The 15,583-nt window shown below is 51.8% G+C and overlaps 1 protein-coding gene across 2 annotated transcripts; it reads left to right on the plus strand.

The window, feature by feature from the left end:
- Positions 1-436: 436 nt before the first annotated feature.
- ndp (norrin cystine knot growth factor NDP) lies at positions 437-14,974 on the plus strand. Of its 2 annotated transcripts, XM_061793256.1 has the most exons (4): positions 437-460; positions 814-893; positions 11,049-11,447; positions 14,226-14,974. In XM_061793256.1, exons 3-4 carry the CDS (start codon positions 11,253-11,255, stop codon positions 14,448-14,450), a joined length of 420 nt encoding a protein of 139 aa, XP_061649240.1. In that variant the 5' UTR covers positions 437-460; positions 814-893; positions 11,049-11,252; the 3' UTR covers positions 14,451-14,974. The 2 variants fall into 2 exon arrangements, with proteins under 2 accessions (XP_061649240.1, XP_061649239.1); XM_061793255.1 differs by lacking the exons at positions 437-460; positions 814-893 and adding an exon at positions 5,126-5,146.
- Positions 14,975-15,583: the final 609 nt, after the last annotated feature.

Consider the following 15,583-nt stretch of genomic DNA (forward strand, 5'->3'; position numbering starts at 1 on the left):
TGACAAATTCAAGTCGTCGGCGGTTATCGGGGGACCGTGTCACGTTGTCTGTTGCCACGGCGACAGAGGTCCACTCACACACGGCTCGCCGCCGTTCCGCATCGGAGACGAAGGTCGTCGCGCCGCATTTAAAGGGAAGGAGAGGAGCCGCTTCCACCAAATGAGCAACTGACGAAAGTAGGGCCCCGTGTACTTGTGGACGCAGACTTTTGGATCCAGATCTTGTTTTGGGTCTCGTTTCCACTTTGCAGGTGTACCTAATGTTGTGTCCGCCGAGCATGATCGTTTACACGTGCTCCTAAAATGAAATCTCCACAAAGTTGACCCCTCGGGCTGTAGTTTCACCATTCCTCTTCGAGCTTCCAGGTGGAGAGTTCCGAGCCCGGAGATTGTCATCCGTGAGGTCTTGAAATTCCCGCTCCTCATGCCGCCCTGCACCCACTCCCGGCCGGCTGCTGCAGTAAGACCACCGAGGGGCAGTTGTTTCGAAACCAACCAAACACTTTTACGACCCTGACCTCGTAAAAAAAAACAACCAAAAAAAATGCTTGGCTTTTGGTGCGCTCGCTCTCTCTCTCTCTCTCTCTCTCTCTCGCTCCCGATGGCTTGGAATCACCATTTGCCACCGCGGGAAGCTTGTGGCCGAGAGAGCATCAGCTGCTGTGTTAGAGAGAGAGAGAGAGAGAGAGAGAGAGAGAGAGAGGGAGGGTTAGGGAGGGAGGGAGGGATTTGCCATGTCACGTCCACATGTGGCAGGCAGGAGCAGCATCCTCCTCCACTGACGCTTTGCCTTGTTTTGGGAATGACCCGCGGGCGGCGGACGGAGCCGAGCGGGGAGGCGCACACGTCGAGAGGCAACGAGAAGACTCGGACCACCGTCGCCTTTCGCGAAGGTAAGAGCGGCCATGTGTGCGTGTCCACATTTGTTTGCGCAGTGTTTGGGGATGACTTTTTTCCTTTGACTGCCGACATTTGAAAAGAGACGTGTGTCCTTCCTTCGTCCAAATGATTTTCTTTGCACCGCCACAACGTCAAAGAGGCAGACGAGGGAAATCAGCCAGGCTTGAGATCTGGACCGCTTTGGAGGTTCCAAACCAAAACGGCAAGGAGAAATGAGGCAACGGTATCGGGAGAAGAAAGATATTCCCCATCCGCGGCCGTACTTAAGACAATAGTCTGACGTGATCGGTGACGCGAGTGATCGTGAAGGTGGCGAACGTGTCGGCCTTAAAAGCAGATTCTGCATTCTCATTTTCCCCCTTACTAGTAGTGCGAGCACCAAAGCAGAGAAACTATTTTGTGGGCTGACAAGTTATCGTATCAAAAACATTTTGACTTGAGCACGACTCAAACTATGTTAGGGAGTTGACTCGGTACTTCTGCTTTCCCCGGAGTGCTTTTGACCTCCGCATGTTTGAATGTGCACTGACGTAGCGAGTGTGAGTACTTTTGCCACATCCGATATGATATTGATATTGTTCTCGAACAAAATCCAAACGGACGGACGTGTCATCGCACGTACGACATCCGACCGTACGCGTCGTCGGTAGCTTTTTCTTCATGTTCAGAACAAGAAGACAATAAGTTCTGTTCAGGGCGCAGCGGCGACCCCGTGACCCCGCGACCCCGAACGGGAGACGCGCGACTGAGAAGGGACGGAAGTTGTTTTTGTTGCCCAAGAATTTTCTTCCACATGACAAATGCGGAGATACGTGCGTTTCATCGGCACGTTTCTCCACATTTGTCATCTTATGGCAAATGTCAGGCCAAAAATGCGTCCAAATGAAGTCCTTTCGTTGAGGCGGTGGACGGCCAAATGTCCCGCACGGCCGGAACGCTCTCCTTTCCCGGTCAGGGGCGGCATTCTCCTTCACATTATACCAGGGGGCCACCACGGAGGGGCGGAGCTGGCGGGGAACGTCCCGTTAAGGAGATGAGGGGGGAAAACAAAGCGATCTCGATGACATCGAGAGACCGAAACGCTCTGGGATGGGGGACGCGGGTAAACGACATCGATCGAGCTCCCAAAATGACCAATGGAGCTCATTGCAATCGAGGACTAAGGAATTGCTGCAAAAGGAACAACAACCACAACAATAGTAAAGCTGAGCTCCGAAAAATTCGATACTCCAAAATCTCAGGAAGAAAAAAGCAAAATGCACGCATGCGAAGCCTTTTTGGGGAGCCTCCATCCGCGGCTCGCTTGCCGTTTGAAATGCTACTCCGTCACGTGGAAGAGAAAAAGCCAGGAGGCGGCGTTACAATCCCAGATTCAGACAACAACTTTCATGAAAGGTTCTTTTTTTTCATTTGGACCGGCCATTAAAAAGGAAAAAGGAAGAAACTGAAGAAAGCAGCGCGCTAGAATCCTTTCTTTCATTGTTTATAGACCCGCTTACCAAATGTCATAGTCTTGCGTGAATTTGGCTTCGGCGGCTTCATTGTCCCGAAATTCCGCGCGGCGCTCCAAACGGCCACCGACTTAGTTGGCCTGCGAACGCCAACGACAAAAAGGACAGTTCACGGACACGAGGACGTACGACACATTGGAATCGGCGAGCGCTTTGAAAAGGTCGTCAAAGACACTGCACAGGTCGAGGGCGCAGCATCTGCGTCAGGTCATGGGAGAAAAGTGCAAAGCTAACAGACGCTTCGCTCGCAGGGATGCCTGTTGTTTGTCTTCGGCGGACGTTATATTTAGTGAGGAGCTTAGCTTTTAGGAGGTTAGCGTGCGGGGAGGGCCGCTACATTTGTGTGTTCTGGCGTCAGCGGACAGTCGAAGAGCTTGGCACTCCGCATGCCAAACCGTGTGCGCGCGCGCGTGCGTGTGTGTAGGACAGGTCTATCCCCATCCCCCCCCTCTGCCTCATTCCAGTCCGGAATCTGCCCTTTAGTTTATTAAAAGCTGCTCAAACAATGGAGGGAGGAGGAGGGGAGCCAAATGAACGTCATGACGTCGGCGGAGGGAACAAATCGTGCGGCGCGGCGACGGCGTCCTTGGGAAAGAAGGCAGACGTGGGAATGTCGAGCCGTCGATTTCCCGCCTTTAAAGGTAGCGTCGGAGCCGTCGCGGACGTGTCGGGGTGTGAAGTAACGCCCGCGTCGCCCGTCAGCAATAGCCGCTGTTCGACAAATGGCGAGTCGTCTGAGCCTCGGCCCGTAAAACACCGATGACGGGAAAAACAGCAAATAGAATCAATGAGTCAAGAGCCCTTCCCGCTTGGACAATGACGTGAATGTCTTACCTGAATCAAAACGCTTTTATTGAGAGGTCGGAAATCGAAACGAGGAGGCTGCGCGCCGGCATCATGTCCGCTAGAAACAGAAAGCTCGGGGTTGTCCGCAGCTGCCGATTTCGCTCAGATCGACGTCGTCACCGCACGTAGGAACCGACGACAGGCCGGCGGAGTACGGGCCCTCGTGGCGTGGACGCAACGTCCCTGCGGAACGCCGCTTCCCATCTCCAAATGTTTAGCGCAATCTTTTATGGTTTCACGGTTTAAATCCGTTTCGCCATTCGGATGCGGCTCGGGCTTCTTTTGCTGACAAGCGGTGTTACGGTATTTACTGAAAACTGGCAACGTTGTTGTTTTCGTGGCGGCAAAGGGCGGACCCAAACGGGGGGGAAAATCCAATATTTATTTTCAAAAATTCTCAAAAATTCGATATGAACCAAGTCCAAAAAAACAACACAACGACACAGCAAGATAACTACGACAGCAACAAAGATCCAACAGTCTGCGCAAACCAAGCGAACGAGACAACGAGGCACACCCGGACAAGACGCGAGTGGCCGGAGTCAGCCGATTGGTCGACACGAGGTAGAGGGCTGACGAGAACACGTGGCGACGAAAACCCAACGAGCGCACGAGACATGAACACGGGACGCGGCGAAACTTGACAAAACAACAACGACGACAAAAAGCAAATCCGATCCAAAGCCGAGTCAAACAAAAACTCAAACCAGGACAAAAATTGGTTTGAGTGCTCGAATGCTGACGGCGAGCAGCCTGAAGACATTCAAATGAAATTGGAGGATGTGCGCCGGTGTATTTGTTTGCCGCTGTGCAGTCCATTTGGAGTCACTGTTCGCGGTCTGTGCGATGTTGCCACAGACGAGGCTATTAATAGCGCAGATGATTGATAGAACACAAGATGAATTAGGCGTCGGCGCTCTGTCCAAAGGCTAAAAAAGAAGGCTTCATAAAGAGACGCGAGTGAAACACTGACATTATGCGTCTAAATGTGTCACCGCGACGTCCCCCTCACGCACGCTGTTGCCGCCATGTGTCGTGTACAAGAGAAGTTGGCAGTGAGCGCGTGGATCGGCTCCACGCGGCGGGACGCGCGTATAAATATCGGCGGCCCACTTAACTTATGGCTTTTATGTTGTCACATTTGCAAAGCTGCGCGTCCAAAAGTAAGTTGTGTTTGCTGCGCGGGCCTCCGCATTGCTGGGAGGCCGACGGGATGGCGCGGGGCGCGGGGCGCGGGGCGGGCGCTCGGACCTTCACGGGGACCGGCGGGCCGGCAGCGAGACTCTGGTGTCGCACGGGCGGGCATCAAGGACTCTACCGCATCACGTGACCACCGCGACGTCCATCTGTCGGGTTCCGATCGGGGCTCGATCTGGAGTTGTGAACAGTGCGAGCCCCGGCGTCCCGTTATGATGGACACGCCCACCCAATTTTGCGTCAATCGCCGCAACTTGTGTGTGCGGTGGCGCCGCCTGATGTTAAAACGGCTGATGTTCCGCTTTTGGAAGCGAGCACAGTGGCGCTTTCCTTATCGGCGCACGTGTCGCATTACCCTTAAGGGCCACCGTATTTGCAGCTCGTCAATAGGGAAAGGTTGTCATTTGGCGCATCGGTGTGTCGTAACTTTCTTTTGACGCAATGCAAACGAAAGAATTCAAACTACCGCGGAAGATGTCGCGCTAGCAAACTGCTAAAAGACGAACTATTTTCAAAGATATTTTGGAACTCTAATGATCATAACGACGACTCCTATTTTTCTTTGTGAAAAGGTGGTGTGACGTTATTCGACAGAAAGGTTGAAGATGGTAAACGAAAGCACGTCATGATCCTGAAGGCTCTCTGAGAAATCCTGGTCTCCGTGCTCAAATCAATTTGTTCGGCACGACGAGGTTGCTACTTCGATTGTTCGTTGATTTTTGCGCTTGTAGCATGATCGTGTTAGTGGAACTCGCTGATGGTAAGATTAGGATTCAAAGTTCCATTGAAAATATGTTTATGTATACGGCCGGCAAAGAATCCAAACAAGCAAATTCCAGCGGCCGGCCGCGTCGGCGCGTGGCGTCTTTCCCACCGCGGCCTCCCCGCGGAGACGTCATCGTATCTGTTGGAAACAACTTCTCAGACCTTGGGACGGATCGTTCGCCGGCTTTGCGGTTTAGCTCTCCCGCGTCGTCTTAATAATAGAGACCGCCGCTGGGCCAAGTTGTACTCAAAAGGAAATCGAGCGGAATTGGCAAATGCTCTTTTTCGGTTTGACTTACGATGTCGTTTTAACCTTCGGTGCCAAATTAGTTCCGCGGTACCAGAGAAGTCAGTTAAAGAGCAAATGGAGAAACTCCGGTTCCCTCCCGCACACGTGGCAGGTTGATTGGGGAAGAACAAATGGTCGTTTGTTGACGTGTGCCCTGCCATTGGCCCGCGACCCGCGTGAGGAGAAGCGCGACGGAAAACGGATGGATAAGTTACGCTGATTTCCTGACAGCCCGCTTGGGAATTGGAAGGGCCAACCTCAAAATGTTTCATTTGATTGTAAACAAACAAGATGGCTGGCACGTTTCGGAGAGACTACGAATCCCCTAATCTGCTCGTCTCCAGCCTCGCTTTTGGTATTTTATGAAAGTTCTGCACGCCAATCTCCACAGAGAACAGTTTGCATGAAATGATATAAACAATAAATAGGGAAGTCTAAGTGAGAGTAAATTGCCAGAAAGGAAGCGGAATCATTTCTCGGAGGATGTGACGCATTTGGCACGACAGATTGTTTGCGCTTTTGGGGGCCCTTCCAAAAAGACAAGTACAGGTTTTTTTTTTCAAAATGGGCAAATGACATGGATGATAGATGATAGAGCGACGTTCCAACACACCGATGTTGTGCCTTCGTATAACTAAGAAAGGCAGACTCGTCCGTGTTGTTCTTGGTGTTTTAGTCCCGGGATGCCAAGTCGAGGCCGTCCGAATTAGGCGGCAGCATTCCGTCCAGATCGGCCGAAGCGACGCAACACGATCGATTCGGTTTCCCCCCGTCCGTCCTCGGATGGGATTTTGGAACCAAATCCTTTTGAACAGCAGAGCGCTGCGGGGCAGGCGACGAACATGGCGGCACACAACCCAAAGCTCTTTGGACTTGGCAGTGTTGTGACCGTTTTCCCTCCTCTGCTGGTTTTCTTTTACGTTGCCTCGAGTCCATTTGTTTACTTTAATGGAGCTGAGAATTTCACACAAAGAAAGACTTGTTGTTCTGCTGCCAACCCGGCACTTTTTTGGAATGAATGAAGAAAGAAAGAAGCAAAGGTGACCGCGTTCCCACAAAAGCAAGTACGGGGAGGGTCCAGCTGCTGTTCGGGAACTGCTGCCGGCCCCCACGAATCCGAGTCCAGGGCGGGAGTGCCAAAAGACGGCGAGGGGAAAGCTGCTCCTCGGCTTCGGCCCTCAAAGATAGAAACCGGAAACCAGAAACTGCCGATGTAGCCGATGTACGCTCATCGTATAAACCGGTCGAGGGGGATTTTCGAGCTACTGTACTTTCTGGGGCATATTTATTGAGAGATGTTTCACGCTCTCGAAATAAGAACACATTGGCGCGAGCCACAAACCGTTAGCCGTTGTCATCAACGTGCCGAACAATCCAAACAATTTGAACATATTGTTAGCATAAACAGTGACAACTTTTCATCATATTTGAGCAAATGAGACTTTGATAAAAACGCCGATCGATTCCCGTAGCTCGCACTCGTAACTCTTTCACGCGGCGATGTGACAGACTGCCCGTCAGCTGGAACTCACCCAAATGTGACGCTCGTGAATCTGCGCATTAGCTGTGCGGCGATGTCGGCGTGGAGGAGGACGGCGACGCGTGCTTTGGGCGCGACGGGCGTCACGCTAACTACGTACCGTACGAGGTCGGAAGCCGGCCGAGAAGCCGCGCGTAGTTCCCGCAGTTCCCACCGTGTTGTATAGTCTCTATTATTCTATTGTCCTGTTTTACCACTTTCTATTTGATTTGACTCTTTTAGATTTATGGCCTCCGAGTGTTTTTCATGCAAATATTTCCGGTAATTACGGCTTTACTAGCGCTTTTCGCGTAGATGAGCGAGCGGGACTACGGCGGCTTATGTCGTCGTCGTAGAAATGAACCGGAAAACTTTACGGACGAAAAATGGCGGCTAGTATCGAGTCCTTAAATAAATCATTTCTAATAATTCATCATTTGAGCAGTTGGCCACTTTTGATTGGCATGCAAACTGCACATTTAAAGCTCTTTTCTTTTTTATTGCTCCCACGTTTCCCACGGGTGTCGAGGACCGCTTGGTTGCCACTTCTGTCTGCCCTGCTCGGAGTGAAGCTGTCATCTGTCGCCTTAATGAGAACTGAAAGGTCATAGGGCGCGCAGGGCGGGCCAATTGAAGCAAGCGCGGCAGGAAATTTCCACGCATTCCCTCCCGAGGCTAAAGGCTCATGGACGCTGCAAAAAGAACAATGTCAACGTCACCAAAATGTTTTAACCTCCGCATTTCTGACCCGGTTTGCCTCGGTGGGATTTCTGATCACAAATGCGGACATCGCCGCCGGCCAGCGCGGGCGCTCGGTGGCTTTTTCGCGCTGACTGACGTCATTTCGGCCCCCCGTGCGAGACGCTGAAATCCCGCTTCCGAATCGTACGAAATGCGGGACTGTGCGCCATCTTGCTCTTCTTTTTCTCTAAATATTGACAGGCCCTCCTTTGTTTGTTGGGCAGGACAGGAATGCTTTCTTCATCACATCCCTCCGTCTCTCGTTGGTTTTCCGAGCTTGTCCCCGCCGTCGGCGCTAACCTCGCGACAACGGCCACCGGGCTTCTCCACTTTGGGGAGGCAGAGGAAGTTTTCATTTTCAAATTCTAATACGGGAGATTTCCGGGACAGCTGGGTAAAATACGGTACCGTCCCGGCCAAAACGGGACACTCGACAGCCGCGCGTACGTCTGCCTAACGTCGGCCGGTGTTTCGGGACGCTGACACTTGGAGATCATTGGCAGCGTTGCGGCTGACGGAGCAGAAGTGGCGCTTCTGTCATTGCTTTCATTTTGGTCGATTTCTACGTCCTGTTTTTTTTTTTGGGGTTTCCAATTCCTGCCGACTCTCAGCCAGATACCGTCTTTTTGTTTTTGAATCCGATTCGGATCTTCCGTGACCGGTGTCGTGCATTCGAGTCCGTCCGAACAACAGGAGTGGTGAACGACGGACACGGTAGCTTCCTGAATGACCCTTGAGTTCGATGCCACGAAAACGCTAGCGAGGCTATCAGGCGGAGCAGAGTTTTGCTTTGGGGTTCGGCGTAGAGGGTTAGCGCCCGCCGATCGGCGTCGGCCGTAATCTACCTCGCGGCTCGGGTTCAAACATCCCTCAAAGCGTTCGGTTGAACAGACCGCACGATGATTCCGTTCTCGCTCAAGTTGGAAACAGAGTCGGTCGGGCTTGGAAGATTTGGCCAACGAGGCGTTATTACGGTTTCATGTGAACTCGCTGCAAGGGGAAAAGCAATGAATTCACAGCGGGGAGCGCACGTAAAACAGTGGAACCATATGCTTTGCCAGTCACGTGCCAAACTCTCAAACCGTAGAACACGATACGTTGAGTACATTTGCACAGCAAAAACAAAGGACGCATCAACTTGAGGGTTTTTGTTAAGGTCCCTCGAGAGCAACAACCTCGGCGGAGAACGATGCCGGCGGCAGACCCTGAAATGGAAATTAGTGCCACGAGGGAAGCACGTCATTATCCTATCGTGTGAAGGATGTGTTCGGACCACACTGAACAAGCGGGGGAAGAATTTGGTTTTTTTATATATTTGCTATATTTGGGGAAAGGTTGCATCATTAATGGGGGAAAGATCATTGATTGAAATAATTATTCTCATATGATTGGGATTTTTTTCTCTGAGGATAAAATTGTGACTTTTATCTCATAGTGTCCCCCTTCATTGTAGCTGTGATACGTCCTTGTGCTGACAATAATTCAAACAGCCAATGCACGAATAGGCGGTGACCTGAATTGACACTTGAGTCCACCGGAAAAAAACAAATGCAAAATCTGAATTTTCGCATTCGAATCACAACAAACTACTTCATTGTGACAAGAGCTGCATTTGAAAATCGAAAATATTTCACAAAGTTGAGACTTTGTTTCTGGCCGACGCCATCGGGACTCACTGCGCTTAGTTTCTCCGGCTGCGCACATTAAAGCGCCGCCGGAGAGATCTCCTCGAAAGGAGGTGGCCGATAGCGGAACCCGCCGACGTGGCCGTCGCCGAGGCGGGCTCGGTAGCCAAGCGGCCGCTCCGATTTGCGGCGCCGACGGGTGCAAAACCCGGCGAGGGATCCTGGTTAACCCTGAAAGTAAGCCATTTTAAACTCAAAAGTACAATGTTTTTGCATCAAATTGGATTTTTCTTTTGTTGGACTGTTGTTTCGGAATGGTACAAGAAGTAGCAATTCGATACCGATTCAGAGGTCATTGGTTACGGTCAATACGAATAGCCAACGGGGGGATGAGAGGGCAAGTCTGAGTCCAACTGAAAGCTAAAGAATGACAAAATTTTTTGTCAAGGGACACCTCTCCAAAGCACTTCATTGTTTTTATGCGTTGCTATGAACCGGAGTTGGCATGTACAGTGGGTACGGTGAGTATTCAGACCCCCTTCAAATGTTCGCTCTTTTTTTATATTGCAGCCCTTTGCTAAAATCAGTTCAGTTCATTTTCTTTCTCATTCATGTCCACACAGCACCTCGTACGGACAGACAAAAACGGAATGGTTGACATTTTTGCAGATTTATTCAAGAAAAACTGAAATAGCACACAGCCTTGAATATTCCAACCCATGGCTGAGTATTTGGTGGACGCCCCCTTTTGAGCTAAAACAGCCACGAGTCTTTTTGGGAAGGAGTTTTTCGCACCTGGATTTGGGGATCCTCTGCCATTCCTCCTTGCAGATCCTCTCCAGTTCTGTCAGGTTGGGCGGTGAACGTTGGTGGGCAGCCATTTTCAAGTCTCTCCAGAGATGCTCAATTGGGTTTAAGTCAGGGCTCTGGCTGGGCCATTCAACAACAGTCACGGAGTTGTTCTGAAGCCATTCCTTCGTTATTTTAGCCTGTTTATCTTGTTGGAAGTGGGGGCACAGTTTTACCTTGGAACAAACAAATTCAATTGCCATTATTTCCTATGGGAAACATCCATAGAAACAAACAACCATTCACACTCAGGTTCACACCTACGGACAATTTAGAGTCTTCAATCAACCTCGCACGCGTGTTTTTGGGATGCGGGAGGAAACCGGAATGCCCGGAGAAAAGCCACGCAGGCACGGGGAGAACACGCAAACTCCACACAGGCGGGGCCGGGATTCGAACCCCGGTCCCCAGAACTGCGAGGCAGATGTGTTAACCGGTCGATTATAAATTCGATGACGACATCTGCTGGCGGGGTCTGCTGTGACGCGTCAGGTTTTCCACCTCGAACTCCTTTCCCGCTCGTCCGGTCTTCACCGTTTTCACCGCACGACCGAGGTTGGCGTATTCGTTGGCGGAACGACTCGGTTCGCCCGTTCCTACAGACTAGCGACCCAGAAAAAGAAAACAAACGGACAGATCCCGACTTCATCGAGCTGGTAGAATGGGGGCAACTTCTTCTTCGGTCCTAGCTGCTCCTTTCATTCAGGCTGTGGAACTTTGTTGGACTTTTCTTGAATTTCCAGGTCCAATTCAGCTTCTGACGGTTGATTGTATTTGAACGATTTGATGTCTTTGCCTCCAACCAGACCGTTGTGAATAAGGACGCCAGGAGATGGAGAGGCCCTACGAATCCAACCTTGTTCCCAGTTTGGCTCGACAGCGCGCTGGATTTGAAGCTCCGCCGTACAAGAAGTGAGCAACGAGTGAGATCGGTCATCGATGACGCCCTGAAGTCGTCGTGCAGAAAACTCTTCGTAAGGATCCCGGGCGGGCCCGAGGGCGGTCCGACCATGAGAGCTTCAATCGCTGCGGTCCCGCCCTTCGGCCTCCTGCTGGTCCTGATGTGCTGCCCCCCGCCGGGCTCGGCGCAGTCCGCCGGCGACGACGGACACCCCTCGCACGTGAGCGTCTCGGACCCCCGGCGCTGCCTGAGGCATCACTTTGTCGAGACAATCAGCCACCCCATTTATAAGTGCAACGCCAAGGTAAGACTGAGAAAAATGAGTCAAGACTCCACCCTCGTAAGTTGAGACTCTGCATTGCGCTCACTTGCTCCTTTTTGGGCGAACGTTGCTTCGGACGACAGAATCAGTCCACTTTGGAAAACATTTTGTTCCGAGCATTTCATACGCACAAAGAGCCGACGGTCATTGAATTTCTCCTACATTTTTAGCAAACATACGGGGGTTGTGTTTGAAATGGTTTGGGTTTGTTCCTCCATTTGTCTGTTTGCAAGACAGCCAGCCAACGAAGGCACATTTTTCCGAGGCATTCAAGAGTGAAAGGGGTCGAACAGAGGGCAGATCTGATCTAAACTTGTTGGCTGAGATTTTGTCTTTGGCCTTCCCAAACGCAGTAACCCCCCCAAAAACAAGCTGAAACAGAACCTTGAGTTAGTCACGGCAAAATCTTGCGGACAGTCTGGAACGTCGGTAAATGAAGCGGTCGCTTGCTCAACTCCCAGCACAAAAGTCTCACATTTGATTCCGTCCTTGCGTCTGTTCTTTTCTGGGGTACTCTGCCTTCTTCCCAAAGTCCAGCATTCATTCCCGTTCGCCGCTACTGAATTACAAACCTTGTGTCACGTCACTCCTTGAAATCTCGCTAAACCTTCCATCTTTTCGAAAGCGGAGGACGCGCGCAAGCTCGTCACATTCATTGGTGAGTCGCAAAACACGGCCGAAGTTGTCAACTGAATGAGCTCGAGAATGAAGGCCGTGAACGCGAGACACACATGACTCGCGTGACTGAATTCCCAACTGAACACACGCGACAGAACATTTTGGAAACGTGGATGAGAGCGGGGGAATACGCCACAGACGATTGCCTGTGGTCGACTTTCTGCAGAGGAGATTGCGTTTGCTAACTTTAAAACTTCGACGCATTTAACTTTGTAAAAGCCAAGTCAAGGAAATTGCCGGTTTGAACTTGTGGAAGCGTGGCATCCATCGTTAATGAGAGTGTGAATGGCGCTCAGCTCGATTCTCGCCCCTTGTAAGCAGGACTGGGGAACCTTAGGCCCGCTACGCACAAGGATTTCTCACATTTTTGATTATTACTTTTTTTTTTTTTTTATCGGTGACTCACCCTATACATGAAGTAAAAAAAAAAAAACAACAAGCCGGGCATTTAACAGTTTGGGTGGTATTGTGTGCGGTATACTCCGCTAATGTGCAGACACACACAAGATTGTGGCCCACTGCGGATTCTGGCTGCGATCTTCCGGCGGACACTTCCGGGAAGGCTTGCACAACGGCGATGTTATCAAAAAGAAACTCGCCTTGGAAAGTGCGTCTTGCTGTCTGGAGAACCCAATTTGATATATTTTGTCAAAGAAATGACGTCTCTTTTTATTTACGGCCACTTCCTCGCTTGTGAGTAAGGTCGCTTCCCGAGTGCTTTCTTATCGGTAGTTTAGTCGTGGCGAGGGTTTTGTTTCCCCGTGTTTCCCTCGCCTCCAGCTTGTTTTCCCTCCGACACCGCGAACGCACCAATCGGATATGCCCCATCGAAATGCATAATTAGTGCCATATGCACAAATAAACGTAAATAAGACTTAAATGCTGTAAATGCAAGCAACGCCATTTCGATATAGTACATTAGTGGTGCAGTGATGATCCGTAATGGAGCAAAATAACTGCTGACGGTTTGAATTCATTTGTCCTAAGTACGAAACACAAAGACCGTCGATGACATTTTACTGAATAGAGTTTTGTATTTGTGCTGTTGTCCACGTGGTCGGGGAACGCCGGCGTGAGCGGTGCGTGCGGCGCACACGGCAGTGTCACACCACAAAAGAATTGTCGCCGTTTGACGGCCTGGCGTCAGCCCCGCCAAAGACAAACGGTCTTAAAGTGGCGACAACAGGCCTGCCCGGTGTCTGCGTGTGTGTGTGTGTGTGTGTGTGCGTGCGTGCGTGGGTCCCAGACGGGGCTGTGTCAAAGTGGGGACACGGGTGGCGACACCCAGCAGCTGACAGACGAACATGACACAGGAGTCTGTTTAGGGAGGCGACAGGAATGCCGAGAGCCACAAAGCGAAATGTGTCTCTGACGGACACGGCGGTAATCAGGCGCGCGCGCGGCCGTAAATGAGCGCGTCCGGGTGTCACGACCCCGATCTCCCTCCCGCGACAAATCGGCGCTATCCGGTGCGAGGCCGCAGCCGGGAGATGGCCATTCGTTGTTCCGAGAAGCCGCTTCTTTTTCTCAGGCTCTTGGGCTGCGTTCGAGTCGGCTCGGAAATGTTTAAATCCGCTTGAACGAAATCAAAAAACGTGGCTGACAAGGATGATAAGCTAGAATTCGTTTGGACTTTCAGCAGTCCAGGTAACGAACCCGCACACTGTGCCAGACGTTCCCGCCGCCGATGCTACGGGTGGAAATTGATCCCACGCGCTTGCACAAAAGTCACCTGCAGCGCCCCACCGCGAAATGAGGACCGGGCCGTGAAAATCCGCGGTGAATCGCCGTCCGTTCCAATTGCCTGGAATTCGCCCGCAGAAACATTTGGGAAACGAGAGTCCGCAAAGGCGTTTGCAAGCTCAGCCGCATTCCCGGCCTCACACTCGTGTCGCAACGCTCCAGCAGGTTGAGAAATACATTCGGACCAGTCAGGCGGTTAATTCACCCTAAGCCCGAAAAATGAAAGCGCGCATACTTGTACAGTCCGAGTAACACCGAGCACGTGAAATGCGATCACTGCCGTTGATTTTCCCACTGAAGAAAATGTTGTCCGACTGAACTGCTTTTCTGTGCCTCCAGATGGCGCTGCTGGCGCGCTGCGAGGGCCGCTGCGGCCCGACGACCCGCTCCGACCCGCTCATCTCCTTCAGCTCGGTGCTCAAGCAGCCCTTCAAGAGCACTTGCGCCTGCTGCCGCCCGCACACGTCCAAACTCAAGGCCGTGCGCCTGCGCTGCGCCGGCGGCGCCCGCGTCACCGCCACGTACCGCTACATCCTGGCCTGCGACTGCCAGGAGTGCAGCTAAGCTCAGCCGCGCACGTCGGGGGGGTTCCTTCGCTTTCTCGCTCTCTCGCCCGGACCCTGAAAAGTCTCTTTTTTGGGGGCCGACCGGAACTTGAACTGAATCCAAAGTTCTCCGTTAGTCCCCAAGACAACAAAACAAGTTTCCTCGTTAAAAAAAACTAGCTCAAGCTTTCGCGGCGCAAACCCAAACGGCCGGCGGCCTTTCATCTGCTACCGTAAACCAAGAGAGGCGAAGACGTCAGGTGAACTATAAAAAGAAGAAGACGGATGAAAGGCGGAAGGTGAGGGCGGCGCGTTCGGACTCCTGTTAAATGTCGTCTATTTGAATCTGATGTTCCCGTAATGTCACGCCGCGTCTTGTATTCTGCCACTCGGAAGAAACTCGACACTTTCCTCGCCGAGTTCCTGCCAATCCGTTTCGAAGAATATAGAATGTGTCCCTCTTGTCCCATTTGGTGTTTTCTCCCCACAACAAATATTAAAATCACATTTTGGCAAACCGCAAAATTGTCTTCATAATTATGTGCACGCTGGATTCAATTTGATCAGTCTTTATAAAACAGACAAGAAATGTTTCAATTCCATCCATCTGTTCCGGGGGCGGACCGGGAGGCAAACGTGGCCCGGGAGTCGCCGCCGGCCGCCAACGTGACTTTCGTGTAACTTACTGAAAACAAACTGCATTTGATGTTGTTTTGGACCCTAAATCACAGAGTCGTCAATAACCTGAAAATATAAATGAGGACAAAAGGAGCAGAGTCGCTACTAGCATCTCCACATCCAGCAGTAACACGTCACAACGCCTGAGTACGCACCGAATGAGGAGAGGCGAGAGGAGAGGCGAGGCGAGGAGAGGAGAGGAGAGGCGAGGCGAGGCGAGGCGAGGCAAGGAGAGGCGAGGAGAGGCGAGGCGAGGCAAGGAGAGGCGAGGAGAGGAGAGGCGAGGCGAGGCGAGGAGAGGCGAGGAGAGGCGAGGAGAGGCGAGGAGAGGCGAGGCGAGGCAAAGAGAGGCGAGGCGAGGAGAGGCGAGGCAAGGAGAGGCAAGGAGAGGAGAGGAGAGGCGAGGAGAGGAGAGGAGAGGCGAGGCGAGGAGAGGCGAGGCAAGGAGAGGCAAGGAGAGGCAAGGAGAGGAGA

The sequence above is a fragment of the Phyllopteryx taeniolatus genome, chromosome 12, assembly GCF_024500385.1.
Source record: "Phyllopteryx taeniolatus isolate TA_2022b chromosome 12, UOR_Ptae_1.2, whole genome shotgun sequence".
Lineage (NCBI taxonomy): Eukaryota > Metazoa > Chordata > Actinopteri > Syngnathiformes > Syngnathidae > Phyllopteryx > Phyllopteryx taeniolatus.

Excerpts from the sequence above, each read along its gene's own strand:
- ndp (XM_061793256.1), top strand. The coding sequence starts at position 11,253 with ATGAGAGCTTCAATCGCTGCGGTCCCGCCCTTCGGCCTCCTGCTGGTC. Across the intron at positions 11,448-14,225 it reads TTTATAAGTGCAACGCCAAG|ATGGCGCTGCTGGCGCGCTG; the intron begins GTAAGACTGAGA and ends CTGTGCCTCCAG.